Source organism: Camelus dromedarius, chromosome 2 (genome assembly GCF_036321535.1).
Source record: "Camelus dromedarius isolate mCamDro1 chromosome 2, mCamDro1.pat, whole genome shotgun sequence".
Classification (NCBI taxonomy): domain Eukaryota; kingdom Metazoa; phylum Chordata; class Mammalia; order Artiodactyla; family Camelidae; genus Camelus; species Camelus dromedarius.
The window spans coordinates 122,544,271-122,571,604 of NC_087437.1; the positions used below are offsets into that span (position 1 = coordinate 122,544,271).

At 54.6% G+C, this 27,334-nt stretch overlaps 1 protein-coding gene across 10 annotated transcripts in view; it reads left to right on the top strand.

Annotated features, from left to right (window-relative positions):
- DIP2A (disco interacting protein 2 homolog A) overlaps positions 1-26,203 on the top strand; it is an 83,195-nt gene extending 56,992 nt beyond the window's left edge. For 4 of the 10 annotated variants that reach the window (XM_031461223.2, XM_031461242.2, XM_031461249.2 and 1 more), the window contains 18 exons: positions 277-391; positions 4,680-4,881; positions 5,670-5,779; positions 5,862-5,942; positions 8,266-8,389; positions 13,021-13,142; positions 13,246-13,378; positions 14,522-14,631; positions 15,103-15,233; positions 15,738-15,906; positions 16,234-16,404; positions 18,195-18,256; positions 18,788-18,845; positions 20,430-20,504; positions 21,788-21,962; positions 22,361-22,514; positions 23,052-25,503; positions 25,789-26,203. In XM_031461223.2, coding sequence (XP_031317083.2) covers positions 277-391; positions 4,680-4,881; positions 5,670-5,779; positions 5,862-5,942; positions 8,266-8,389; positions 13,021-13,142; positions 13,246-13,378; positions 14,522-14,631; positions 15,103-15,233; positions 15,738-15,906; positions 16,234-16,404; positions 18,195-18,256; positions 18,788-18,845; positions 20,430-20,504; positions 21,788-21,962; positions 22,361-22,514; positions 23,052-23,304 — 2,245 coding nt within the window. In that variant the 3' untranslated portion in view covers positions 23,305-25,503; positions 25,789-26,203. Of the gene's footprint in view, positions 1-276; positions 392-4,679; positions 4,882-5,669; positions 5,780-5,861; positions 5,943-8,265; positions 8,390-13,020; positions 13,143-13,245; positions 13,379-14,521; positions 14,632-15,102; positions 15,234-15,737; positions 15,907-16,233; positions 16,405-18,194; positions 18,257-18,787; positions 18,846-19,236; positions 19,365-20,429; positions 20,505-21,787; positions 21,963-22,360; positions 22,515-23,051; positions 25,504-25,788 lie in introns of those variants that run through there. The other 6 variants (XM_031461224.2, XM_064476841.1, XM_031461238.2 and 3 more) reach the window with 4 other exon arrangements.
- The last annotated feature ends 1,131 nt before the right edge of the window (positions 26,204-27,334 follow it).

Genomic DNA, 27,334 nt, shown 5'->3' on the forward strand with positions numbered 1-27,334 from the left:
TGTCACAGACACAGCAGATCCGCTCACTGGGAGAGAATCAGTTGGACTGAAAATGTGTAGTAACTAGAACCTCTCCACGAAGATTCTTGCACAAAGAGGCGTCTTGGGAAAGAGGGGGTGTCCCTTTGCAGGACACCAGCTGCTTCCCCACCTCTTCCTTCTGTTTAGCATTGGTGGGGAAGTGGGGCACAGAGCTGCATGGCTGCCCACCAGCCCACGGCTTCATGACACGAGGCATCTGCGCCTGGGCTGCCTGGGCGCCATCCCTATCCCCAGGGTGGCGGTGTTCTCTGTGCCGGTGCTGCGCGAAGACCGGATTGTGCTGGTGGCAGAGCAGCGGCCCGACGCCTCTGAGGAGGACAGCTTCCGGTGGATGAGCCGCGTGCTGCAGGTGCGGGGCGGGGATGGAGGTGCTGCCCAGGGCCCCTGTGCCGCCCCTCCAGCTTGTGGGGAGGTCAGATGTGTGGCCTGGGCCCTGTTACTGCCGTCACGCCCCCGTCCCACCCCACCCTTGGTCCCCGGAGCTGTGTGCTGCCCCTCCTGCCCTTCCTTCACATCCTGAACCCTGAACCAGTCTCTACACGTTCTCCTGGGCGGGGCGGGATGAGATTCAGGTCCAGGGAGGAGCACAAACCTTGGACTTGCCTCTTGGGGAGGATCTACTAGCCAACCTTCCTGAATGTAACCCACACGCACAGTGAGCTGGTTTTCAAGTGCGTGGGGTGGCAGGTCTGACAGATGGGTCACCCAGTAGTGGCCGGAAGAGCACCCCACCCCCAACGCACCGCTGGTCTGTAGGTAGGCTGCCGCTCCCCGTGGTGGTGGGTGGACCCGTGGCCCTTTCCCCTATGGCCAAGCTGTGTTCCTTTGCTTTTCTGTTCCCGTCTTGGTGGACAGTGGGGTAAATTTCTGGCAGTGGGGGTAAAGCTTCTGTGGACAAGCGATGAAGTCCAGTCTTGGCCTCTTTTCAGAGAAGCCCCTGCTGTCCCAACATGTGCAGGTCGTTTGTGGAGGGTGCAGGGCCCCATCCTCCCTAGAGGGGACCTGTCTGAGGCGGCTGAGGTCCAGCGGGCACGGGTTCGCCCTGTCAGCGAGGCCAGGCCTGAGCTTCAGAGATCACTTTTCTAATATTTACTTTTGTTTTTAATAAAAATGTTAGTGTTTTATTGTGGAATATTTCTGATGAACTAAACATAAGAAGAAGAGTGTAACAGCTCCCGCATTTCCTGCCTCCTGCTTCACTGGCTACCAGGCCAGGTCCTGCCTGCACCCCACCTGCCCCTCCTTCTCCCTCAGGAGTGTTCTGAAACAAGTCCCAACACCACAGGTTTTATCTGCAAATTGTAGTATCTGTTTCTTTAAAAAAGAAATACCAGTGTCACATCTTAAAACAATAACTTTTTAAAAATTTTAAGGTATAATTGACACTATATTAGTTTCAGGTGTAACAATGATCAGATGTCTGTTCTACACTGAAATAATCACAGTAAGTCTAGTTAACATCCATCAACACACGTTATAGAATTTTTTTCTTGCGATGAAAACTTCTAAGATCTACTCTGAGCAGCTTTCAAGTACGCAATACAGTAGTATTAACTGTGGTCATCCTGCTGTATATCACAACTCCAGAATTCATTCATCTCATAACTGGACATCATGCCTTTTGACCCCTTCACCCATTTCTCCCACCTCCAGCCCAGCCTCTGGCAGCTACCAGTCTGTTCTGTCTGTGAGCTGTTTCTTGGTTTTTAGATTCCGCATGTGAGAGATCATATGGTATTTGTCTTTCTCCATCTGATTTACGTCACTTTGCATAATGTCCTCAAGTTTCATCCATGTTGTTGTGAACGGCAAGCTTTTATTCTTCTTTATGGCTGAGAAGTATTCCCTTGTATAAATATACCACATTTTCTTTATCCAGTTATCTGTTGATGGACACTTAGGTGGTTCTGTACCTTGGCAGTTGTGAATAACACTGTAATGAACATTGGGGTGCATGTGTTTTTTTGAGTTAGTGTTTTCATTTTGTTTGGATAAATACCAAGAAACAGAATTGCTGGGTCATATGGTGGTTCTATTTTCAGTTGTTTAAGGTACTGCCATATTGTTTCCACAGCGGCTGCACCAGTTTACACTCCCACCATCAGTGCATGAGGGTTCCTGCTTCTCCGCATCCTCACTGACACTTGTTATTTCTTGTCTTTTTAATGATGGCCCTTCTGACAGGTGTGAGGTCCACCTCATGGTGGTTTTGATGTCCCTGATGATTACTGATGTTGAGCATCTTGTCCTGTGTCTGTTGGCCATCTGTATGTCTTCTTTGGAAAAATATTCGGGTCTTCTGCCCATTTTTAATTGCTTTATTTAGGTTTTTTTGCTATTGAGTTGTATGAGTTTATAGATGTATAATATGCAAATATTTTCTCTCATTGGGTATGTTGCCTTTTCATTTTGCTGATGGTTTCCTTTGCTGTGCAGGAGCCTTTTGGTTTGATGTTGTCCCACTTGCCTATTTTGCTTTTGTTGCCTTTGCTTTTGGGATCAAATCCAAAACATTATCACCAAGACTAATGTCAAGGAGTTTACCATAGCCTGTGTTTTCGTCTAGGAGTTTTATGGTTTCAGGTCTTACATTAAGTCTTTATTTTGAGTTAGTTTTTGTGTGGTGTCAGATGGTGTTCACTGTTGTACTTTTGTGTGTGGCTGTCCAGTTTTCCCAACACCATTTATTGAGCTGTCTTTCACTGTTGTATGTTTTTGCCTCCTTTGTTGTAAATTAAGTGACACATATATGTGGGTTCATTTCTGGACTCTCCATTCTGCTCCATTGATCTGTGCATCTGTTTTTGTGCCAGTACCACAAATTTGATTACTGTAGCTTTCAGATTTTGATTACTGTAGTTTTATGTTTTGATTACTGTAGTTTATGATGCTTGAACTCAGGGAGCATGATACCTCCAGCTTTGTACTTCTTCCTCCAGATTGCTTTGACAATTCAGGGTCTTTTGTGGTTCCCTACAAATGTTAGGATTGTTTGTTCAATTTTTGTGAAAAATGTCATGGGTATTTTGATAGGGATTGCATTAAATCTGCAGATGGCTTTGGGTAATATGGACATTTTAACAATACTAATTCTGCATCAAAAAGAATAAAATATTTAGGAATAAACTTACCTAAGGAGACAAGAGACCTGTACTCTGAAAACCATAAGATGCTGATGAAAGAAATCGAAGATGACACAAACGGATGGAAAGATACACTGTTCTCTTGGATTGGAAGAATCGGTATTGTTAAAATGGCCCCGCTACCCAAGGCAGTCTACAGCTTCAGCTCAATCCGTAGCAAATTACCAGTGACATTTTTCACAGAACTGGAACAAACAATGTTAAAATTTCTGTGGAAACACACAAGACACTGAATAGCCAAAACACTCTTGAGAAAGAAGAGAAGCTGCCCTCCGGGTCCCCAGGCAAGTTCAGAGGACATGGCCTTCTTTGTAGCAGGTTGTGCAGGAAAATGAGGTCCAAGGTTGACTTCAGGGTGATAAGCTGGTTCCGGGAAGCCTCTGAAAGTGACCAATGAGTTGTTCTGTTTTCTGTTTTATTGTGGGCTATTGGATTACAGTTATTCTCTTTATTTATCAGTGGTCAGTGGGGGCCTCTTCGGATCAGCTCCTGAGTCCTGTGGACACACCCCTGGTTCTCTGAGGCCACACTGAGAGCAGAAGCTCGGACACTCGGGGAGGTGGTGCAGTTCATGTCCTAGACCTAGAGCCCTGCTTCTTCGGGGGAAACAGAATTTAGGACCACCATCTGGGCACATGATGTTACTGGCTTTTTTCAGACAGAGTAGGAAGTGATGTCAACTTTCTTGCAAGATCACCCACATCATGAGCATATGCTGCTGGTTCCAACTCAAGCTCACGTCCTCAGGGTTTTTCCGTAGCTCTGCTCTTTCTCCCACGCTGAAGAACCGCGGTGGTCGAGGACTGCAGCAAAGGTTCTCCTGGACCTGAGGCCACTCTGTACACACTGCAGTCTCCAAACAGCGGCCCCCACACAACCTCTGAAGCATGAGATTTCCAAGAGCAGCTTACAATGTTTTTTCAATTCTTTTTGCCCATAAGGTGTGTCCCACTACAACTGGACTAATCAAATTGCTATGTTTAAAGTCACTTTGAATACATTCTTTCTGTGGGGCTGTGCCACCAACCTGATTCCAGTTTCGCTGAGTTCATTTGTTTTAGTTTACTTTCAGTTGTTATGGGTTGCTTTGTCAATTTTTAAGTTTTTTGTATGTAAAACACTTACATGGTTCCAAAGTCAAATTTGAAAACAAGGTATGTTCAGAGGAGTCTGGCTTTTGCCTTGCCTTCCCAGGGCTTCTCCCGCAGGAGGTCACATGATCACTTTTATGGCTTGTCTAACTTTCTGTCTGTAACGTGCAGTTGCAGATTCCCATCCACATGTACACAGACGCAGAATTTGTGTATGTGTGTGTGTGTGTGTGTGTGTGGAATAACGCAAAGCACACTCTTGTCTCTCCCTGTTTTTCACTTAGCAAAACATCCCAGGGTCTTGAGTATTCTCACCCAGGGCTGCTCCCAGCCTCCAGCTTCTCACAAGCCCGAGGAGCCAGCATGTGCTCAAACACAGCTCCTTGTCTCTGCCCCCGTACAGGCCGTCGACAGCATCCACCAGGTGGGCGTGTACTGTCTGGCCCTGGTTCCCGCCAACACCTTGCCCAAGGCTCCTCTCGGAGGGATTCACATTTCTGAAACCAAGCAGCGCTTTCTGGAGGGGATGCTGCACCCATGTAATGTGCTAATGTGCCCTCACATGTGTGTTACCAACCTCCCCAAACCTCGCCAGAAACAGCCAGGTTAGTTGTACACAACAACACACGTCTATTCAGCCTTAAAGTCAGTGGCAGCTACACTTGGGTTTAAATGGTGCTGCCCTGTTGGACCTCACATCCCTTGGGGGTGGGGTTAAAAGCCAGAGCAGATGGCACACCAAGTCCATCACCGCCTCCTGACCCCTTGGAATGAGAGCACGTCGTGGTTGCGCTCCTCGCCTGTTAGAGCCCATCCCAGGACTGAGCCAAGCCTAGCACCTTGGCTCTGAAGGCTGGGCGGTGGCTCCCTGGGGGCAGAGATGGTGCCCGGGGCTTGGACTCTTAAGCCCATGGGACCATGGCGGGCTGCGCGTGCGCTGCTCAGCGCTGCGATCTGCCATGGCCTCCTGGCCAGTGGGACCTGGGAGGTCTCGGCAACAGGGTTTCCCTTCCCTGATTTAACTGTTATGTACACATTTTCATTCCTTTGGTTATGTAAATTCTTAGTAAATGCTAACTTTTCTTGATATTTGAACACATAAAATATCATTAAGTAAAATTCATTTAATCGGGAAGATTTCAGTGAAATACATTGCATTCAGCTGTGGCCAAGTTCAAATCAGAGCCCCCAGGCCCATGCCACGCAGTGAGTTTCTTAGATAGCATTGCTTACATTGAGGAGAGAGTCTCTGATACTTAGCACCAACCTTGTAGCTGGTTTCCCGAACACCTGTGTCTTAGGGAAGAGTCAAGTGACTGCCTGTAAATAGAAGTCGTGTGTCATTATCCATCACACTCCCCCACGTCCCACTCAGAAGTCCCTCGTGTTCTAGAGGTCGGACCAGCCTCCATGATTGTCGGGAATCTGGTTGCCGGGAAGAGAATTGCTCAGGCCTCGGGGAGGGAGCTGGCTCACTTGGAGGACAGCGACCAGGCAAGGAAGGTAAGGTGGGCAGCGGTTGAGGGGGCGCCTCTTGGGCGGTTGGGACCCCGCCAGGACTGAGCCTCTCGTGCCCTTCCCGCAGTTCCTGTTCCTGCCAGACGTGCTGCGGTGGCGGGCCCACACCACCCCCGAGCATCCGCTGTTCCTGCTGCTCAACGCCAAGGTGAGGCCTGCCAGCCACATGGGTGTGGCGCTCGGCCTCATGGTCTCACATTCGGAGAACAGCGAGCCTTGACGCCCAGGCCTGTGGCTGGCGTGGTTCTCTCTGTGGAGCCTCAGCTTCCACACAAGCCATGCAGTTACATCTCTGAGGATCTCACATCTAACAGGAAAATCCTCATGAGCTTGTCTTGATTATGCCCAGTGTGCATGTTAAGTGAGTTAAGAGGAGGTGTTTACTTTGTGAAAATTAGGAATTTAGACTTTGTGCATTTGTTTATAGCTTTAGCAAGACAGATACGTCTCACTGCCTTTCTGTGGGCTTCTAAGGTGTAAAGAAGGAGAAAGTAATCCTCACATCCAGTTGTGGGCCGATAGACAAAGTATGAAAAAGTGACAGTTAAGTAACAGTAAAAACCCTGCATGACTCGCCATCAGACGCATGGCAGGGGCCGCAGGGCCTGTGCTCTGATGCAGTAGCGGGGCTGCTGTGGTTTTAGAAACACACACTGCCCACCGCTGGCCACTGGTTCTTCACTCAAAACATACTGGCCAGTGCCTGCTTATGCACTCAGTGTTAAGTAAGATAAGAAAGGCCCCTGTTCTCAGGGCACTGAAGTGAGTCTTCCCTGCTGGCAAACTAGTCCACAAGAGAGGCCTTATCTTCCTTGTTCACAGTGGATCTGCAGATGGAGACCATGCTCAGTAAACATTTGTTTTACGATTGTTTGAGTTCTGAAACGTGGAGAAAGCCAGTAAATGACAGCTGACCAAGACAGAGTCAGCTCATGACGAGGCCTGGAGATCCATACAGAAGGGCTGGGAGCAGGCGGGGCCGGGGCACTGGACTTTAACTAGTGGGTGGTGGGAAGCCCCAGACCTGAGCCCTGAGGAGCGACAGGCAGCTTGTGATTCGGAGCAATTCCTCTGGATTATGAGGGTGAGTGTGGGAGCAGGAGGGCCCCGGAGGCTGTGTCCAGACACCAGGTGACTGTTCGGAGAGACGGAGGGCAGGGGTCCTGCAAGGGCCCGAGACTGGCTCTGGGCTGTTGGCTGAACGCCTGTGCAGCGGGGCGCTTTCCTGGGGTGGGGAGCTGCCCAGGGGGAGTTGTGCAGACATGCTTACCAGGCATGCGGTCAGCCCAGAAAAGCCCAAGACCGTCTTGAGCTTCGAAAGTTCAGGAGGAGCCAAGAGAAGACCATCTGGCCTTCTCCAGATCCATCCCAGACTTGGCTTAAAGTCACTCATAAGGTTTTGCATTTCTTTTGGTTTGCCAGCCTTCTCAGGTTTGAATTGTCCGTAAGTCCCCGAAGATGTGCTGACCTTTGACCCAGGAGGAGGCCTGTGCCTGTGCATGTGGTGCCCCAGCACGAGGCGGCCCCTGGCCTGAGGGATCCAGGTCATCCGAGGGGCCTGGCGGGGTTCCGGGCCTTTGGGCTCCTGGGGTGTGCCCAGCGTGACGCTCTGCACCTCAGCTTGGGTGTGAGGTGTGAGTCTAACTCGCGGTGCAGAACCCCGGGGCCTGCGCGGTGGGACCCCAAGCTGAGGAGAAGTGAGGGGTTTGGATGCTACCCTGGGCCTGAAGGGTGTTGATGGTTTTCCTAAGAAGGACTGACAGAGCCGAGGCCTGACTTGGGTCAGTGGCAGGAGGGGGTCATTAGCATGGGGCTGGTCCCGGCCCAGAGGTCCTCAGCAGAGACCCCGGTGAATGCTGAGCCCTCAGGTGCGGGGCCACCCCACCAGCCGCTCATCCCCCAGACGCCCAGAAAGAGCAGGCTGCAGGTGACACAGGCCACGGACCTGGCTGGTGTGGCATCTGCACGTGCATGAAGTGTTTGTTTACTTCTTGTTTGCTATTTACTGATGTGTGTTTCTTTTCAGGATAATGGTGGCTTCTGGGGAGGGAGAGGGTGGACTGGGGGTGTGTGTAGAGTGGTGATGATGTATTTTACGAAAGAAGTTGAAACAGTGTTAAAATATTAGGTAATGAGAAACTGGATATTTATTCGATTATTCCTTATGATATTGTAATATTTTAAATATTTTCTCAAAAAGGCCAAAAGAGTTTACTTTCATCTCTGAGCCTGACTGTCGTGGACAGGCAGGCTCTGAGGAGACGCTTAGTGGCCAGGCCCTTCACTGCTGGTGGAAGAGCCCCTGCCAGGGCCCTAGCTGAGATGCAGGGGCTGGAGAAGGCGGCGGGTGTGTCAGGGCTGCATCCCAACTCCCAGCCGAGGGTGGGACACGGTGTGCACAAGTGTCCCCAGATCCCCTGAGCAGGCGCCCTTGGCCCCCGGCTCAGTGGTGCCCATGGTTGCTTTCCCAGGGCACTGTCACCAGCACCGCGACCTGCATCCAGCTGCACAAAAAGGCCGAGAGAGTGGCTGCTGCCCTGACGGAGAAGGCTCAGCTGAGCGCCGGGGCCCACGTGGCACTGGTCTACCCCCCAGGTAAGCAGGTGGAGCCTCCAGGCCCAGCCTGCCGCCTCTGAGCCTGATGCTGTTTCATCTTCCCCCAGCACCTGCAGCCTGTGAGCAGGGACAGTCTGGTTGTGCGGGTGCCCCCCCCCCCCCCCCGCCCAGGTCTTAGTGCCACCGGCTGCACCTTCCTCCTGTCTTTTCCACACGGCTGTTCTCCCCGTCCTCCCCAGTCTCTCCCTGCAGAGCAGATGCCTCTAACCTCTAACTGCCAGCCAGCTGAAGAAGTGGGTCTTCACCTGCCCATCCCAGCACCTCCTCATTATCCCCACGTCAGCCTCTGTCCTGCCTCCCGGGGTCACCGCTTCTCCCCAGTTTGCTCGCCTGGCTGAGCACCCTGGACATCATGGCTCCATCTGCCGGCTTTCTTTCCATCTGACATGTTGTTACATCGCTGAATCTGCAGGCTGCCCTCTTGCCCGCTCCTTGACCCTGTGGCGTCCTCCAGTCTGGAGCTGCTCAGCGGGCCCAGACCCTGGGCCACTGCCAGGTTCATGGGCCTCGCCAAGACCCCAAGCAGTATAGAGCTATCTCCTCAGAAACTGCAGGTCGGGTCTCTCATTCTGTGGAATTAGCGTACTAGCAGCCATTGGTGCCCAGCGTCCCACCCCCACTAGTTCGGGAGGGCCACAAAGTGGTGGCCTTATAATTCTGTCATTCTCTTTACTCACCGGTCCTCCCCTCGGTAGTGCCAAGCCACCAGGGCTAGGGTTCACCTGTGAACAGCAGAGTAAGTGTCAGGTCTTTCCTTCTGGTAGTGACACGAATTGTTTCCCATCATTCTGGGGGTGCTGCTCCCAGGTGCTCAGTGTGACCTCTCATCCTGACGCCTCCTGGCTGCCTGGTAGCCCAGACGCTCTGGTCAGTTCCCCCCAGAACGGCCCCCAGAACGGGTTTCCAGGTGAGCTGCTGTCTGTCCCCTCCCAGTGAGCAGAGCTCGGCATGATAGCAGGTGTCCTTGTCCGTCTCAGGCAGTGCCTCCTGCGTTCACACTGTGTGTCCCGTTCAGTTCAGGGTTACAGGGTTTTACTGAACCCTTTCTACATTGTGTCTGTGTCTCCTTTTCCCCCACCAGGAATCCTGGTTCTCCAGGGTGGGGGAGATGACGGAGCTCAGGTACCCCGTGGTTGCTCACTTGCTTTATCCTCCATCACCAGTGGCACCGCCAAGTACTGGTAGTGACAGGCGACCACCAGTGTGCTTTTTGAAACTGCTCACATTTTCCCGCACCCGCCGCCTCTGCCCCTTTTCCCTGCATCTGGGCCCAGTGCCCACTCCTGCGTCTTCCTGGTGCACTGGTTTTCTAGAGTCGACTTCTCAGGAAGGGCTCAAGGGAACAGTATCCCAAGTTCTTGCTTGTTGATGGCAGTCTGTACACTCTGTAATTGGAAGTCATTTTTGCTGGATGGGAAACCGTTGACTTGCATTTTCTTTTCTCGAGCATCTCTAACGTGTCCATTTTCTCCTGGCTTCAAGCACCAAGGCCAATGAGACCCTGATGTCCGTTCTCATAGGGGTCACTTGGCCTTGGTATCAAAAGGGTATTTTTCCTTTCCTTACAGCGCATACATAGTAGTAAGCTTGCTTGCTCTGGGTCCGCGTTCCCTTGTGTGAGGTGCCTTTAAACGTGTAGTTGCAGGTCTTCTTTCTGACCTGAAGGGGGCTCTCTGGAGCCACGGTTCCCGTGTGCCCCCTCCTGGTTTCCCTCGTGTCCTCGTGTCCTCGCCTCGCATTGGATCTGCTCTGACATGTTCTCTGGAAGCGTTTCTGTTGGAGTTTTCCGCCTTCTCTGTCCATCCTTTCGTCCGTCCATCATCCTGAGGTTGTGTCCGTTGTCTGCTCTGGGGCCCCTGCTAGGTCTGTCTTCATTTCTGACTTTCTGCTTCTCATTTGTTATTCTTTTACGTCTTGTATCATTTTCTTTTCATGTATTTTCGCACATTCTGAAGTTGAAGACCAGCCCGAGTTTTCAGCTGCTGCCTTTGCCTGTATGGGCAGGTGATGTTCTGCTCCTGTTTCTTCTTCACACCTTGTGAGGGCCTTAGCTTCATGTGGCCCCTGGGCCGCCGTCTCTGGGCCTCCCTCCCCAACTCTGCCCTGTGCCCCACTCCCTGGGCCCTGCTTTGTTGGACTGGGTTGCTGGTCCCAAACCTTCCCAGATGTTAGCTGTCACCAGTGAGTACTTGAGTGGTCTCCTCTCCCTGCCCTCTGACCAGAACTACAGTTTTGAGAACAGGACACTGGTGTCCCCCCCGGTGGGAACAACTGAGCCTCCCTGGGGACTCCAGGCCTTCCGGTGCCCTCCCTGCCCCATGCGGGTTCTCGGAAACCTCCCTCGCTCTTCCCCCAGTGCAGCCCCGACGCTGTCCTCACCCCCAGCTCCCTCCCACGGCCCACTCCATTCTCTCCTGCCCGGTCACGGGGTCTCGTTCTGGGAGTCTGCTCTTGGCTGTTCGGGGTGGGTTTCTCCCAGATCTGGCACCTGGGTGCCACACACTCGGGATACATGTCTCCTTGCTGTGCCCTAGCTGGACCAGGAGCCCCAGGTTTCTGCGGGTCTCTCCGGGCCAAGTTGGTGCCCTTCCAGGGTTGGAGGTGATAAGGTGTCACTTCCTCCTCTTTATCAGCTTGTTCTTCTTCAGGAACCTCTCTGGGATATGCTCGAGCCTGGGACCTTCCCACTTCCTTGCCCATTTAATCTTCATCTCAGGAAAATGTTCTTTTTCGTTACTGCCTCTTCTTTTCCTGCTTCTGGAACTCCTGGCTTCTGTGTAGGTGAATCTTGGATCTCCTACACGTGGTTTCCCTTGGCGTCCACTGTGCTGCTCCGTGTGCCCAGGCCCCAGCGTCCCATCTCTTCCGCATGTCCGTTGGACACCCACGGGCCCCAGCACTTTGTGCTGGGACTCTTGCTGCTGAGGGAGCTGGGGGGCCACTCCCCGGGGGGCTGCCATGGAGCGTGGACGTCTGGTGACCACCCAGCCACATGCTCCCTGCTCAGGAGCCACGGCGAGGTGGCAGCCTGGCTTGGTTCCTGATCTGGACATGGGGTGACTTGGACACTCCAGAACCCCTGCTGGCATCATAGCTACTTCTGCACCTTCCACTCTTGGAACATGTGGCCGTTTTCCTCCAGGACGGATGGCCATCCCTACTCTTTACCTGCCCTTGGGCTCCGGGGGAGGAGGCTGAGCGCCCCTGAGGACGGGAGGCTTTCTGGGGCTCAGGGCTGGGGCTGCAGTCACAGGAAGGGAGAAGAAAAGACAGACCGGGGCCTGAGCCCCGCTCTGCTCTGCGGTACATTTGACCCTGTTCATAAAAAAATTTTAGTGAATAAAGGAAAATGCATGGTGAAAGTTCTGAAGTTACACTTTAAAAGCTTACCAGCAGGTAGCAAATGTACTTAGTAGCCAGAGGGCAGAGCCGGGCCCTGCGTGAAGGCTGAGGGGTGCAGACGCTCTGCGGGTGCACACGGGGCCTGCTGTGCACTTCTTGGGGAGAGCTAAGACCCCTTCCCAGAGGGGTGTGTGACCCAAGGTATTAAGAACCAGTGTTCTCTGGAAGCTGCAGAAAGGTGGGGTGCAGGAGGGGTGGGCGCTCCAGATGCTCGCGGATGACGCCAGGACAAGAGGAAGGTGCACACGAGGGCAGGTGAGCTGTGTGGGTTCCAGGAAGTGACCCCTGGATGATGCTTTCTTGTGTTCATCGGGGTTCTCTGGGGTGATGTTCGTGGTGCAGGGGCTGAGTGGTCGTGCTGGGTGTGAGGACGCAGTGCAGGCGGTGGTCTGGGTGGGTGGGCTCTGGCTCCGTCAGTAACACACTGAGCTGCCCCAGACCTGGTGGGGCATCAGCTTGTAGTCTGGCGAAACCCACAGCTGGGTTAAACGTGGCATGTTTACTGTAACTCTGGAATCAGCAGCCTGAGTTTGGTGTCTTGTAGCCTAAGGATGCCAGACAGGGCCCTGTCTGACTTGAGGGGAGCACCTGGAGGGGCCTCCTGGGTGTGGGGGCACAGGTGTTCTCAAGTCAGACTTGAGTTCAAGAGGAGAAAATAGATTTCAAGATCCAGCGTCCCCAGGTTTTAATTATAGAGAATTTTAAACAAGTAGAAAAGTTGAAGGAACAATGTGTCATGTCTTTAAGAGTCAGGTGGATGTCCTGGCCCACCCCCAGGGGTATGGGCCTCCCCAGGAGAAGCGTCCAGGCCCCCACATTCGGGCACAGATGCCTGCAAGGAGCTGTGGGGCCTCTGGGGCAGGCAGCTCACCCTCAGAGGAACCCTGCTGTCCTTGCCCGCCCTGCCGCCCACTCTGTCACACAGAGATGGCGGGCAGAGGGCACTGTCCACGGGGCCGGGCCTCCCACATCTGTGACATCTGTGCCTTGGCTGCGCACCACCCTCCCTGGCCTCCCAGGGTCTGGGCAGGGGCGACCTGCAGTGAGGACTGCTGTCTGTCCATCCCTAATGTGCTGTGTTCTGTGAACACCCAGTCGGTATAAAGTGGGTGGTTTCATCCAAGCAAAGCGGATCCGCTTCCCTCGTCCTTCTTGTCGAGCTGTGGCCGCCTTTGACCACTGATGCCCTCTGACCACGTGTCTCCCAGGGCTGGACCTCATCGCCGCCTTCTACGGCTGCCTGTACTGTGGCTGTGTGCCTGTCACCGTGCGGCCCCCACACCCCCAGAACCTGGCCACCACGCTCCCCACCGTCAAGATGATCGTGGAGGTGGGCGTGCACAGCAGCTGGTGGGGTGGCCTGGGCCTGGGCCCTCGAGTACTTGGCTCCCGGACGCTGTGTCTCACTCGTGCTTCAACCCTGTGGTCTGCAGGTCAGCAAGTCTACGTGCGTCCTCACTACGCAGCCCATCGTGCGGCTGCTCAGGTCCAAAGAGGCAGCAGCCGCTGTGGATGTCAGGACCTGGCCGACCATTTTAGACACAGGTGTGCGTCCTCGGTGTGCTGGTGTGTGCGCTGCCCGCCCCCTGCCCGGGACGAGCCCCCTTGCTTCCTTTGTTGTAGGGTGTGCATTGTTACTGCCCACAAATAAGAGTCAGGGAAGAGCAGCCCGAGTACATGGTGGGGAGCCTCGCCGGCAGGTTCCTAGCAGCCTGTGTCCACCAGCTGGAGCCTAGAGCCAGGCACACAGAACAGAGAGTGGCTGGAGGGGAGCAGAGGTCCTTGCCCGAGGCCTTTGCACCTGTGGACCGAGCTCTTCCTGCCTCTCATGCCCGCATGTGTTGATAGTTGTGGGGACACTGACAGTTCCCACGGTGCACACACGCCCGGCCTTTGTCCCCATCATTGGCCCATGCTGCCACACCCTAGGAAATGCTTGCAGGTCATGGGAATGGCTGTAAACCCCCGGCCCCTCTGCCTTGGCCTGTCGGGTCAGCCTGGGGGCTGAGAGCGTCTCAACCCCTCCCCATCAAGACACCCCAAACCAGCAGCCCCCGTAGGCCCCACTGGTAACTGGAGGTGCACAGTCACATGGGTGTCAGCCAGGGTGCAGACTGGTGGGTGTGGGTGCCTGTCCTTGTCAACCAGAGCACCGCCCATGGAGGAGGTCAGGTACTGTGCCCGCCTGCCTGATACCATTGACCAGCCCAGGGCGCTAGTCCAGGGCAGCTGGCGTGGGGCCCTGGGGTGGGCTCAGGAGCAGATGGCTCAAGGGAGTCCTGTCGCCTCACTGGCTCCCTGCCGCATGCCCACCTGTACTCGGTCCACCTCGTGCTCCTGCAGGAACTTGGTGAAGCACAGGAGCCCTGGGAGCCCGTCCACGGCGCTTGCTGTGCCCGAGTCGTTAATCCTGGCTTCGTCACAGGCTCTGTGACCTTTGCCAGGTGCCTGCTCCGCTGAGCTTTCCCACGCAGTTCTCACGACCTGTGTCCTTCCCACTCGCCCACTGTCCCCGTCACCACACGCTCAGTGCACTCGGTGAGGGTCCACTCCATGTGACATTCCCCGATGGAGCGAGTAAGCTTCCCCACGTGTGTGTGCAGTCCAACTGCTGCTCTGAGCTCCCCAGGCCCCAGGTCCGAGTCCTGCCTCATGTCTCCTGCGAGAGCCTGAGTAACAGCCACGTCGCCCGTGTCTCCTGCTCGACAGATGACATACCCAAAAAGAAGGTGGCCAGCATTTTCAGGCCCCCGTCCCCAGACGTGCTCGCGTACTTGGACTTCAGCGTGTCAACGACGGGGATCCTGGCGGGTGTGAAGGTGGGCGCTCTGGTCACAGCTCCTGTCTGCTCAGCCCTGACCCAGGGGTGGCAGAAGGGTGCTGGTGCAGGTCTGCGCAGGCCTTTCCTCCTGCCCAGAGCTTGAAGCAGCAGTATTGTTCCTTAAAGTTTGTGTAAAATACCAATAAACCCTAAATTGGGCTAGCCTGAAAGCAACGCATATTTTGGTATTTCATGATCTGATGTGTGAGCATTTGGTCTCGACAACCAGGTGGCTTTGGTGGATCTCCTTACTGGGAACCAAAAGCCCCATTACAATTCTTTATTTTCCTGGAGTTTCACTTAGAAGACTTTTGGTGTGCTGTTTCCTGGGTCTTCTTTGGTTTATGTGGGATTTGAGCCAGCCATCTTTTCAGGAAGAGAATACTTCTGGCCTGGCGGCTGGGAGAGCAGACCCTGCTGTTAACCCTCTCCTTCCACATCACTGAGCACTGCCTTCATTTCGCTCTAGATGTCGCACGCAGCCACCAGTGCCTTGTGCCGCTCCATAAAGCTGCAGTGTGAGCTGTACCCCTCCAGGCAAATCGCCATCTGCCTGGACCCCTACTGCGGCCTCGGCTTCGCCCTGTGGTGTCTGTGCAGGTGAGTGTGGAGGGAGAGTGAGCAGGTAACACCCCCCACACCTTCCCTCACCCCCTACTGCTGCCATGCACCTGGGGGGCTGAATTGCTTCTCTAGACCCCCACCTTTCTCAGATATGGTTCTGTTTCCCAGGAAGTGGAAGATACATGTGTGAGTTGGGTTGGTTGGTTTGGGTGTGGGGTGGGTTGAAGCCTGGATCTGAAACTGAATAGAAAAGAAAAAGGAAATTTCTTGTTAAATTCACGCACTCTCTGTTACTAGTACTTGGGCCGAGACGATTTAAATCCATGCAGTCCAGGGAAGGAGGGACAGAGCCTCACACGGAGAGCCCAGTCCTGGCCAGCAGGCCAGCAGGCCCGCCTGGCATCCATGAGTGGTGTTCAGGGGCCTGGCCCCCTCCCTGCCCCCACCCCCGTGTTTCCCGCTGAAGCCCTACTTGGTCAGGGCAGCGTGGCTCCACCCTCTACCCTGGGCCCTGCTGACCCACCTCTGTTGTGGCTGCAGTGTCTACTCAGGACACCAGTCGGTGCTGGTGCCCCCGCCAGAGCTGGAGAGCAACGTGTCCCTGTGGCTGTGGGCCGTCAGCCAGTACAGGGCCCGTGTCACTTTCTGCTCCTACTCCGTGATGGAGATGTGCGCCCGGGGCCTGGGCGCGCAAACAGCTGTGCTCAGGGTAAGCACCGGAGGAGACCCGGGCCCTCCAGCCGTGGGCTGGACCGGAACCCCCCCCCTGCTGTGTGCCCCCTCCCCGCCCCCTGCGCCCCCTGCGCATGATGGGGTCTTTGAGGCTTCAGGGCTGAGAGGGAGGGGGCAAGAGGGTGGGGTCACTGGCAGCGCAGAAGGCAGGTGTGGGTGCGGAGCTGGGGTGCCCCCTGGTGCTTCCTACTTGGAATTTTGCGGCCTGGAGGCAGCGGGTTCGTGTGGCTCTGCCTTGGCGCTCAGAGCCCGGTGGCATGCATGCACTCCGGCCACTCAGTTCCTAAGGCCATTCCTCCCACAGACGAAGGGTGTGGACCTGTCCTGTGTGCGTACCTGCATGGTGGTGGCCGAGGAGCGGCCTCGGATTGCTCTCACGCAGTCCTTCTCCAAGCTGTTCAGGGACCTGGGCCTGCCTGCTCGTGCCGTGAGCACCACGTTCGGCTGCAGGGTCAACGTGGCCATCTGCCTCCAGGTAGGGCGGGGCCCGGGGTGTCCGCGTGCCAGGCCTTTCTGTCCTCCGAGCCTGTGATGTTGTGTTTTCCAAACGGCAGTTTAGCCTCCAGAGCTGAGTGTTTTACAGAGTCTTTCCTCCTTGAGGAATAAAGGCTTATTTGGAAAAAAGCACAAACTGCTTTTGAACAGTAACTGTTGTCTTACCTGGAAGAATTTCTAAGTTGGATACAGTACACAAGTGATTTTCTAATGCAAGAGTGAACTTACTGTTTCAAGACATTTAGCAATTCTAAATGGAAACGCTGTAAGTAGTGTGATAATTTGTATTGCCCCAAGTTTGTTTTTGAAACATTAGGTATTTTACTTATTAAAAGGAAACATGGTGTCAGAAACCAAACAGCTAACTACAGTGCAGTGCTATTTACCGCTTCTTCAGGTGACTGGCTGTCTTCCAGCTTTTATACTAGTATCTCAGTCCCACTTCTTTCTAAGACACGTTGAACGCCTGGCGCACATGCCGGAGGTCGTTGGGAGGAAAGGGAACCAGGGCAGGAACCAGAGCAGGCCTGGGCGCGCTCTGTCGTCCCCAAGCCCCTGTCCTGCGCCAGCACCTGCTGTTTCCCGGTGTTCCAGTGATGTCCTCTCCACCATGGATACAGCTGACCGTCTAGGCCTCGCGCTGACCCTTGCTGAGTGGTGGGAGGTGGTGAGGTGGTTCTCTCTAAGGTCCCTCCTGGCGTGGAAAGTGTGACTGAGTCTTGACTGTTGACGTGTGGTGAGTGGCTGTGAGTGCAGACCTGCCTGTCCGCTCAGCACCTAAAAGCCTGTGCCCTCCTTCCTGGAAGCTCACAGGCGTCTCTGCTGCTTGTCAGCACATGGGAGGCGGCGCCCACGGCACGAGTGTCGCTGGGACGTTCTCGTTTGCGTTTCAAGATGCAGTGACGCACTTTGCTCTCTCTTAGCCGTGTTCTCACGTCCTGTTGCTCTGTTTGTGTTTCCCGTGGCTCCTCCCTGTCTCGCTCGCTCTCGTTCTCGCTGGCCTCCTTTGTCTCTGTCAGCCCAACAGGCTGGGAAAGCTGGCTGAGCAGGTACGACTTGACCTTGGCCTTGACCTCCAGGGGCCTCTGGGCTTCCCGAGAGTTCATGGGCTCTCCAAATTAACGTGTTTCTTTTGCTGTCTGGCTTTGCGCACAGTGGGTATTATTTGACAGGTTAAAAAAGCTTCTTTGTAACCAAATTTAAGAGCAAAACTATTTTCAGAAGCATTTGACATCCATAACATTGCCTCTAGGAAGGGCTGTGTTTAGTCTCAGTGAAGAAATGTTTGTTTTAAATCCAGGGCAGACATAGGTTACATTGTCTGGGACCTTCAGAAATGATATTGGGCAGAGTGACCATTTAATTTGCTGTCCCTTATCTAAGGAAAAGGAACATAATGTCCTTTAATCAGGATCAGCATCAGGTGAGAGGAGAGAGTGAGGACATCGCTCCAGCCAGTGCCAGCGGGGCCTACAGGGCCCGCCCTGGGTAGGATTAGGCTGGAGAGAGCCCAGCTCGGTGGGAGCGCCCAGACCCAAGTGGTGTTTTCCTAGCAGCTGGTGGGAAAGGGCGCTGTTGGGGCTGAAATGTGACCTTGTACGACTGGACACCTTCGTTCATTGTTACTGGGGTCTCCCTCCTACTCATCCCCTGGTTGATGTTTGGACGGAGGGCAGACCCCCTCCCTGGGCCATGCCCACGTGGATGCAGGTGCTCCGGACATGGGCGAGAGCGGCCCCAGGTGGACGTTCCTCTGCTGCTCCCCTGCAGGGCACGGCCGGTCCCGACCCCACGACCGTCTACGTGGACATGAGGGCACTGCGCCACGACAGGTAACGCCCAGCTGGTGGAGAGCCTCCCTCTCCCCGTGTTCTTCATCGGCACCCTCACAACCAGGGGCGCTCACAGTGACCCAGCGTTTGGCATTTGGCATTTGGCTTTTTCTGGGGTAGAGGACAGGTGAACCCACGACGGGGCTTGTTGACACACTCCTGTCTGGAGGCAGGACGTGGGCTTTCCATCAGGAGATGTGGCCTGGGGGCCTGTGTCTCCCCAGCTTCAGGGCTGGGAACTGGTTCCCGGCCCCCAAACATGGCTGTGCTGCAGGTCGAGGGAAGCGGTGGCGGAGATTCACGGGGGCGAGGAGAGAGGGCCCAGGGCGAGGGCCGAGGAAACATGAAGCCAGCTCCTGCCGGCACCTGAAGTCACTGTTCCAAGGCCACAGCAAGGCTGTGGTCACTTGGCTGTTGTCAACAGACCTGCCATCATGTGATAATTCCTGATCAGCTGATGAGGTGCCTTTTTGGAGATTGTTGCCTGGACAATAAATTTGATTCTGAAATCTTTCCCCTGTTAATTTTTAGGGTACGTTTGGTGGAACGAGGTTCTCCGCATAGTCTGCCATTGACAGAGTCTGGAAAGGTATGAGGGGACTTGCCTCCGTATGTGTTTTGAGTCCTTTCTGTCTTACGTGGTCCCTGGGAGGCGCTCGCGATGAGCGCAGGCGCCCGGGGTCTGGGCTGGGCTGACGCAGAGGGCCCCCGCCCCACGCTCCAGGCCTGGCGGGGAGGACTGCAGGTGCACAGACCCAGCGGGGCCAGGAAGAACTCAGCCCCTGGTCCAGGTGGCAGCCAGGAAGTGGTCACCAGGGGAAAATGAGCCACCGGAGAATAGGCGTCCTCAGAGCCAGGAAGGGAGGATGGCGGTCGGACCCATCAGGCAGTGCGATGAGGGGGGCCTGAGGGAAGCCAGTTCACAGAGGGCTGGGCTGTGAGGCTGGATGCGCATGGCCCCAGCTTGTGGCCTCCCACAGCTCCGGAGCCAAGGCCGGGGTGGCCATGCCCACTCTACTCACGCTCCTGTGGCCACAGCTGACAATCCGGAGCAGGGAGGTGCCCAGAGAGGGACAGGGCAACAGGGGCAGCTCACGACAAGCCCGTGGTGAGTGCTGGGGGTGAGCACAGAGGAGCAGAGACCGGGGAGAAGTCTCAGCTGGTGCAAAGGCCCTGGGGCCACAGGGGCCAGTGTGGCTGGGGCTGATGGGGAGTGAAGGCCGTGGGCAGGAGGGCACAGACCCACAGAGAGGTGTGCAGGGGAGGCCAGCCACCCACTCCTGTCCTCCCTGAGCATGGAGACACCCACATGCAGTTTGCAGCCCTTTTTGCAAACGTGGAATGTTTCCCTGTACTGTCAGCATCAGCGCACTTATGGCTCTGAACCCCTTTTTGATGGCCCCCACCGTGGTTCTGTGTTACAGTAACTCAGGCCTGACAGGTGTGGGTCCTGGAAGGGGCTCCAGCTTCAGGATTGGAGCCACACAGGGAGAGGCTGGAGGCTCCGGCAGCATCCAAGGGAACAGCATCGGGCAAGGGCATGGGGACAGTGTGGGAGAGGAGGGCCTGGCTCTGACCTGCACTGGCCTCCCATGGCTCTTCCTCCTGTCCTCCATCTGCCTGGAGGGTCCCGTCGTCTCCCGTTTTACATGTGGGGAAACTGAGGACACGGACAGGTGTCCAGGTCGGGAGCAGCCCAGTGGGGGTCCTGGACCCGAGGCAGCCTCCCCTGGGTGGGTCAGGGAGCCTGTGCTCAGCGGCAGCCCAGCTCTGTGTCTAGAGCAGGAAGGCCTCTTGGTGGTCAGGCTCCTGTCCAGAGCTGGGAGGCTCGGGGGGCCGTGTGCATGGACGCCCCTGCACTCCTGAGCCCTGGCCAGGAGCCTCAGCGGAAGTCCCAGGAAGAGCACGTGCTTGTGGAGACCCTCCGCCCCTCTCGGCACCTAGCAGGGTCCATTCTCAGAAACTGGGTGATTTTACTAAAATTCACAATTTATTTTTATCTGGTAAAATCTCTCACCTCTGTTAAAATCCAGCCCAGGGTTAGGTTAGCTACTGGACCTCCTCATGCACGCGTCGTGTTGTGTCCTGTGGAGCAGCTTCCAAGGGCAGGGTTTCTCACGCACTTGAGTCAGGAGGGTCTGCTGCCCTTGACGTGGAGCCGGTCTCCTTCCAGATCCTCCCTGGGGTGAAGGTCATCATTGCCCACACCGAGACCAGAGGGCCCCTTGGAGACTCGCACCTGGGAGAGGTGAGCGGGAGCCCCACGCGCCCCAGGAGCCGCTCCTGACCCTGCCCCCTTGCTGCCCCAGGTTCGGGGGTCACACACGCTTTGGGGAACCTATGAGAAGCTGTCTGCTTCCCCCTCAGCGTTTGTGCTCCTGGACCCAGTCCCTGGGCAGGATTTCAGGGTTCTCCCCGCAGATGAGCTCCCGACCCTGTTGCCCAACCTGAGCTGCAGGCACCAGGAGGCCCCAGGAGCTGCACAGGACCCGCAGCAGAGGAGGAAGCAGCCGTCCCTCAAAGGGCAGTTCCGGCCCCGACCCAGGAGCCGCAGCCCGAGGGGGCTGGCCCGGGGCAGACTCGGAGGCTGAGAGGGAGGGAGGGGCCTCTGTCCTGAGGACATGGGGCAGGGGTCCTTGTCCCCCAGGAGACAGGCTGCACTGGAGTCATGGTGCTGACCACCTGCATTTAGCAGGCGCGTCCAGAGTAACTTAGGACGGGGGACCAGGGAGCGGAGCGCAGGCCGTGGCCTCAGCTGTGGGCCCCGGGAACCCGTGCTCTGGCACCAGGTGGGCTCAGGGATCGTGTGGGCTCTGCTGCAGGCGTACTCAGGGCGTCCACACGGACGCTGCCCAGGCTCCGTCTAGCCCGTACAAGGGTGTGGGCAAGCCTGGGGCCTCCCAGGGGTGGTGCAGCGTCCGCTTGGGGGGTGCCCCAGCCCCAGGGCCAGGTGCAGTCGGTGTGGGGCATCTCCTCACCACCCCTTCCCGGCCAGCTGGACCCAGGCCTGTTAGGGCAGCTGTGTAGCCCCAGGATGGTCAGGGTGGGTACACAGGCCGGGGCCTGCTCCTTGTGGTGGAAGGCCATGCTGGCCACCCATCTCCCCTTCCAACGCTGCTTTTTGGAGCTGTCTTGAGCCCAGCACTCAGCACGGGGAACTGCCTGTGGGTCCCAGATGGGCCCTGAGTTTAGGAGAATGCCCTGGGGGCCCACGACACTCTGGTACCAGGGACACGTGTGTGGGGTCTCACTCTGGCTGGCCCCGTGTGGACATACAGGTCACTCCCAGGTCCTTCCTACTGTCAGTAATCTGATGTGAGCCCATTCACACTGCGGTCCTACAAACGTCTCTCCGGGGTCCAAGGAGAGGAATGCTTTCCTTGAAGGAGAAGTTACTTGTCTGCTTTCCACGCCTGTAAATGTAACTTAGCTCCAGACCCCTCCCCTGCCGTGTCCTGTTGTGTTGCTGCTGGGCCTCAGGACAGAGCCCAGCACTTGCAGTGACCAGCAGTCTTGTCCTCTGGGCCCCAGATCTGGGTGAGCAGCCCCCATAACGCCACCGGGTACTACACGGTCTACGGGGAGGAGGGGCTGCACGCCGACCACTTCAGTGCCCGGCTGAGCTTCGGAGACACCCAGACCGTATGGGCGAGGACTGGCTTCCTGGGCTTCCTTCGAAGGACGGAGCTCACCGATGCCAGCGGAGGTGAGGGCTCCTGGGCACGGTGAGCCTCTCGCTAGAGCTTGCTCTTCAGGTGCTCTGATGTGGTCCTCTCTGAAAATTATTCTTCCTCCCTTAACCGCTCCTGGATCCCAGCCTGCTGAGGATTGGGGTGCTGGCAGAAGGCTGTTGGGTCCTCCCCAGGCGGACCCATGGGCACATCTCACCAGCCATGTGTGGTGCTCTCCCCCCGTGTCCCCCCAAAATCGTGAAGTCACTTGGCCACAGCAGACCAACCAGATCAGGCAGAGTTTTAGGAGCCCCTGCAGATGCTGTTTTGTTTCCAGACGTGGTGAAATACATAATCACGCGTCGGCATAACCTCTGCTTCCGGGGGTGGACAGCTTGGTGGGGCTCAGTGGTCAACGGTGTCTGTGCACCAGCTCCCGGCTCCCACTGTGTGCCATCCACAGAGCGACACGACGCTCTCTATGTGGTCGGGTCTCTGGACGAGACGCTAGAGCTAAGAGGCATGCGCTACCACCCCATCGACATTGAGACCTCGGTGATCCGTGCACACAGGAGCATCGCTGAGTGGTGAGCACCCTCCTGGGGAGCCCTGGGGACCTTGGTCCCCGCAGACCCTCCACTGTGGATGTGTGAGCAGCCCTGCCTCTCCAGGAGCAGACCCCAGACACGCTCTGGGAATCACGTGCCGGAGACACACGGTTTGGATTTCCTTGGCTTTTCCTCTTTTCCTGATCACTTTTAAACCAGGAGTCTGTCCTCAGAAACACAGGCAAAACGTAAGAGCTCCAGTTACCCCGAAGCAATTCTGCTTTTAGCATGAATTTCCTAATTTACCCATGATTTCTCCAGCTTTGTGGGGAGCTTGCATAGGGAAAGGTCCAGCTTTCAAAATCAAATAATATCCTAGATCTTTAGCGAGAACTTACTAGAAGAGATATTCCTGTAAGACACGTGTGAATTGTAAATGATGCTGAACAGGAGGGTGGCATCGGGAGCAGACTCTGGAATTTTCACTAGTCTCCAGCTGACACCGTTTCCCGCGTGTCCCTGGCCCGGAGCCTGTGTCCAGCCCTGTGGGTGACACCATCCACCTTCTCCCTGCAGTGCTGTGTTCACCTGGACCAACCTGCTGGTGGTGGTGGTGGAGCTGGACGGGCTGGAGCAGGACGCCCTGGACTTGGTGGCCCTGGTGACCAACGTGGTGCTGGAGGAGCACCACCTGGTGGTGGGCGTGGTGGTCATCGTGGACCCAGGCGTCGTCCCCATCAACTCCCGGGGGGAGAAGCAGCGCATGCACCTGCGGGACGGCTTCCTGGCCGACCAGCTGGACCCCATCTATGTGGCCTACAACATGTGACTGCAGCTCCCCTCCTGGCCCTGGGGCAGGGGTTGGGACCAGTCACGGGGCTGGGATGCGTGGAATCGGCAGTGTCTGCGGTCACTGGGAAAGGGACTCCAGGCCCCAGGGAGCCCTGTGCCCCTTCCTCCCTGCTTACAGATCCATCTCATTTTAGAAACCACTTCCTGAATTATTCGAAGAAATAGTTTAATCATCAAGCACGTTTACAGAAATAGCTGTCAGTGTTGGAGCAGACGGGGCCAGGGAAGGGGCCTGGCATGGGCGCTGCGGGAGCTGCAGGCGTGGTTCTCTGCTGTATTGCCAGTTTGCACTTTTTTTAGGCTAAAAATATAGTTTTTGATTTTAAAAATTCAATTATTTATTCCCACTTCAAATGACAAGTTCATATATAGCATTTCTGCTAGAAAGAACTTGAGGCCTGCGCTGCTTCAGTTCCATTCCACAGGGGGGCACAGAGCCCAGAAAGGCCGGTGGACGGGGACCAAGTCCTGGCTGCCCTTCTCACTCTTGGGCCCCAGTCCGGACACTGGACACACACACGCTGCCTCCCTTGGAACAGGTGTGCCCGGCCGTCCGCAGGTGTGGCTGTTTATCCTTGACAGTGGCATTTTGGGGCCGTCAGTTTAGCTGCTCTGTTTTGGGAAGATAGGCCACATTCAGGTTCAAACCACCTTCTGAGTTTCCAGCTTCTTGCTGCTCAGTTGAAGTGCTCGTTTCCCCAACCATGGTATGAGCTCCTCTCACTGCACAGAAGTGTGCTGAGTTATTTTTATTCCCAGTCAGCAGATGTGTGGCACCAGTGCAGGGAGATGCCCGTCCTCCATGCCATCTGCCGAGGGCCCCATGGTGTGTCCAAGGGGCCACGGGAGAGCCTTGCCCCCTACCATGCCCACGTGTGGCCAAGCCACATTCAGTTGTTTCATTCAAATTTGACCAGATTGAGTGATCAAATGTTACAGTAAACTCAAATCAAAGAAGAGAGCGTGAAATCCTTTAGGTACTTCCAGAGTGTGAAGTGAAGCTCGAATCTAAGAGTATTTTTATATCGTTGACGGGAAGTGTTGTAGAGTTTTGGGGACTGAGGGCAGGAAAGTCTGAGGATTGTGCACGCTTCCTGGAAGCAACCAGGTCTTTCTGGAATTAGCCTGGGTCAGTGCCTAACGAAGCCGTTGTTCGTTCTCTCCACTTTAAATTCTCCACCAGAAAGGTCTGGCTGCCCGGCCGACTCTCATGTCTGATTCTTACTTGGCTACAAGTGGCTCATGCTCAGTAGCTTTGTTGGCCTGCGGTGTGGGGTGTAACCACATACTGGAATTCAAATGGTCCTTTTGTAATTATGTACAGAATCCGTGTAACTTAGTGTCTGACACACAGAGGTTCTAGCAGTGGACTAATGGACACTCCTTATAACAGAATGGCCGGCAGGGGAGGAACTACCCAACCCTGGTCTTAATGTTGTAGTTTTATAGCCAACAGATATTGTAAAATTTTTGTATTAAAAAGTCCATGGCAGTAAGACAAAGTGTCTTGTAAATTAAGATTTTACGAAGCATTAAAATGTTTTAAAGTTACTCTCTGGGAATTCTGTATATCACACTGAAGTTTTTTATATCATTATGTTAATAAAAGTTATTGACTGTAATTATGAAATATGTGAAAAAAATTTTAATTACCCTAAATAGGATACATTATACATTCATCTTTTCTGAATATTAAAAAAAAAAAAAGCCTATGCTCACAGCATAAAATCTACAAAGCACATGATAGCGTAAAGAAGACAATGAAGTCTCCCGTGACCCTCCCTCTTGGTAAGAACGGCATTGGTATTTGATGTAAATCCTTTTGAGGATTTATTTGTTCCTTAAAGAATTTTTACAGAATTAGAATCATATAGTTTTATAACCAGCTTTTGTACTTAAGAAATTAGACATCTTAATTTATGACACGCATTTTTCCACGTGTTTCAGCAGCTGTCGTGGGGGGACCAGGACCAGAGGCAGCGCCCCCTCACTTGCTGCGTCGGGTCATTTCAGCTGCGCTGCAGGGAGCCTCGTGGGCTTGCGTGCTCGCTGGCAATGCCTGCCCTGCCTGGGCGTGGCACCTGCAGGCTGAGTCGTGCCAGGTATGGAGCTCTGGGTGCTGCTGCGCGGAAGGAAGGGCCTCTTTCTGGCAGCCTGCTGCCCAGGCACTAGAGAAGTAAGTCCTTGCCAACTTGGTAGTCGTGTAAGTGTCTCGTCTGGTGATGCTGAGTGTGTTCTCGGGTGTTTGTGGTCATTTTAGTTTCTCATTTTTTGTTCTGACGGTTCTTACTGTGCTCCAGGGTTTTTTTTAGTGATTTGTAGGAGCCAGTTTATATTAAGAACCATAATTTCCATACTTTTTCTCGGGGCTCATTTGTTTGTTGATTCTATTTAATTCAGGTTGTTTTCAAAATGTTCTAATAATTATATGCAAAGTCTTGTTACTTGTGCTTAATTTCAGATTATGAATATAGCTGACTTGTTTTAAAGTGATTCTGCTGGGATGGTCAGCATAACCCTGTGAGGGAAAGAGCTGCTTCCTGTGTTTGCCCAGTTCCTGCCGGAGTCTGCCTTCAGACCTGCCAGCAAGGGGCTGCTGATGCCTGTGTCTCGCTGGCAGCGTGTACCGTCCCCAACTCGTGTGTGTGCTACTTGCTATGTACAAAAAGGAGAGAGAGCAGCATTCTCTTTCTATCTGAGATCATTCTGCATGAGTTCTGGGTCTTAATGGGTTGAGAAAGAAACACTTCAGTTCTGAACTGGATGCAGTAACAGTGTTGTAACACCCTGTGCAGCATTTATCCTCTTTCGTATGATGTCCATTGTCAGTAATGAAGAATTCTTTTAAGAGGTAACTACGTGCAAAATTTCAAAGCCTCTTGTGCTCAAGAGGAATGGTCTTTAAATTGTCCAAGCAGGTGGCTGGGCCGCCCCCACCCTGCTGTGGGTGGTCTGAGAAAGAGCCTGCAGCCTCGCCCCAGCTGAGCCCACTCCCCTCCTCACCCTGACCCTCCCCCTGGTCTCCTGGAACCTAGCTCTGCCTTTTGACGTTTGGTGAGGCAACGTTTTCCATGAGCCTGTGAGGTGTTGTGAAAGTGAAGTTTGCCAAGGGCAGTGCAAGGTGAGGACTGAGAGGTTATTATTGGTTTTAAGTGCCAACTGAGAATGGGGTACCTTACTCCCCAGACTCTCAAATTGACTGAAGAAGCCAGATATCATGAATGTTCATTACAGATGCCACTTAAAAGCCAAAAGTTGAAAAAGGGCCACAAGGGACTAGATGAAGCTTTGAGGAGTAGAGAGAGCACAGATGCATTGTCACCTGTCGTCACTCCAGGCAGCAGTGAGCCAGCCTCCAGGTGCCCCGATGCTGCGAGAGGCTGCAGACCGAGCCACAGGGGAAGGCCATCTGGAGGGTGCTGGGCCGATGGAGGGGACAGAAGCTCTAGGACAAGCAGCGTTTAGCATTTACACTGAGGGATTAAGAAGATCAACTGCTGGCAAGACGGCCCCAGAAATTCCATGAACATGGTAGCCAGTAAAACTGGTGAAGATTTTTTTTTTTAATTTTAAGATGTTGGAAATGGTCCTAAGAACATACAGTAAGTGAAGAAACTTCTGTGCATGAAAGTTGAGTAAGAAAAGCAAGCGTCTGTTGTTTGAACTGAGACCGCTCCCGCCTGCCCATCTCCCAGCTGAGCCACGCGGAAACTCCACTCCAAACAGGCCCAGCCAAGAACACAGGCTCCTGCCCCCAGTTACCTGTTGATGCTGCAGAGCTGGTGAGTCCTGTGAGAAGTGAGAGATTTCTTGCATCCAGCCTCCACTCATGGAATGGAGCTACCTTTGGTCAAGTGCCGCTGAGAACACAGGGCCTGGTTGCACTTCCCAGCTCAAAGGGTGGTGGCTCCATGCCGGTAGAGGCAAGTGGGGAGGACCTCAGGCTACTGTGTGTTCAGTATCTAAAGCAGGGGTGTCACTCAGAGAGACGTTCACCACTGTTCTCA